Source organism: Sinocyclocheilus grahami, unplaced genomic scaffold (assembly GCF_001515645.1).
Source record: "Sinocyclocheilus grahami isolate Dianchi unplaced genomic scaffold, SAMN03320097.WGS_v1.1 scaffold24404.1, whole genome shotgun sequence".
NCBI classification, from domain to species: domain Eukaryota; kingdom Metazoa; phylum Chordata; class Actinopteri; order Cypriniformes; family Cyprinidae; genus Sinocyclocheilus; species Sinocyclocheilus grahami.
Window position 1 is genome coordinate 1,559 of NW_015519463.1, and position 1,234 is coordinate 2,792.

General features: G+C 47.2%; 1 protein-coding gene across 1 annotated transcript; it reads right to left on the minus strand.

Moving 5' to 3' along the window:
* Positions 1-8: 8 nt before the first annotated feature.
* LOC107580083 (kalirin-like) lies at positions 9-1,229 on the minus strand (the record flags this gene model as incomplete). The annotated part of the gene is made up of 2 exons (XM_016265828.1): positions 9-359; positions 1,080-1,229. Coding segments are annotated over 2 exons (501 nt in total), but the record flags the coding sequence as incomplete, so codon positions are not given.
* Between the last annotated feature and the right edge of the window lie 5 nt (positions 1,230-1,234).

Consider the following 1,234-nt stretch of genomic DNA (forward strand, 5'->3'; position numbering starts at 1 on the left):
TTCCTGGGGTCCTGGTGAAGCGTGGACACAATGAAGTCTTTGGCGACCTGGCTAACGCCACTGAAGTACTCCTCAGGAAAGCAGAAGTCCAGCCTGCATATGTTGACGCAGGTCTCCTCCAGACTCTCGTCCAGGAACGGGGAGACTCCGCTGAGCATGACGTAGGCCAGCACCCCTACACTCCACACGTCTGTGGACAGGGACACCGGGGTGCCCTGGATGAGCTCTGGAGCGGCAAATTCAGGGTTCCCCAGGAGGAGATGCACATAGCGGTGACCCGAAACATGTACAGCATCGCCCAGATCTGAGAGCTTCACGCAGGGCGCCGGCACGTGGAGGTCCACCAACAGGTTTTCAGGCTAAAGAAGAAGAAAGAGTTGAAGACTCAAGAGTCTGCACTAGGTTTCTAAACTATCCTTTAGTGGTCAGCTACTTACTTGGTGCTTGCTTGTGGTTTCTAAGGTGTTCTGAGTGTTTTTAGCACATTGCTGTGTGGGTGCTGGGATGTTATACGAGCTTCTAGCAGGTTTTATCAAAGTCCCTTTCAAAGAAAGTCAGTACAACGCCTCTAGGCAGCAATTTTGGGCATGTCAAATCTACTCCTATCTACCTGAATGGAGAAATGCAAGCCTCAGGACACTGTCAGGGACTGGAGCTTTTAATGGCAGCTGCACTGATGCAATGATTTTACCAATTTGCAATTGACTTAATTAGAAGGTGGAACTTTCTTTATTAGATCTGCCAAATTGTGTGCTGCACTTCCTCCCATTCCTTGTAATAAGTGAACCATCTTGGTGTATGCAGTCTTTGGTTTTATTTAGGTTTTTAGCATGCTGTTTTGCAGGTGCTTGGGTGTTCTAAATGGTTGCTATGAGGTTGCTTAATTATTATTTTTTTCAGGTTTTATTCACAGCTGGTTTTTAGAGCACTGCTGCATGGCTACTAAGTGCACTAGTGGTTGCTAGAGCATTGCTATGCAAGTTGTTCTGCTTCGGATAAGTGTCTGCTAAAGTACTACTTTCCAGTAAATAAGCTGTAAGTATCTGTTTGCATGCTGATGTGCTGGTATGATATTTCACCTTGAGGTCCAGGTGAGCTACTCTGCATGTGTGCAGGTGCTGCAGAGCTTCCAGTATGTCTTTAATGAAGAACGCCACCTTCTCCTCCATCAGCTCATCGTGAGCCACCAGATAGTCCAGCAGACGCCCGTCCTCAACACTGAACACATATAAAT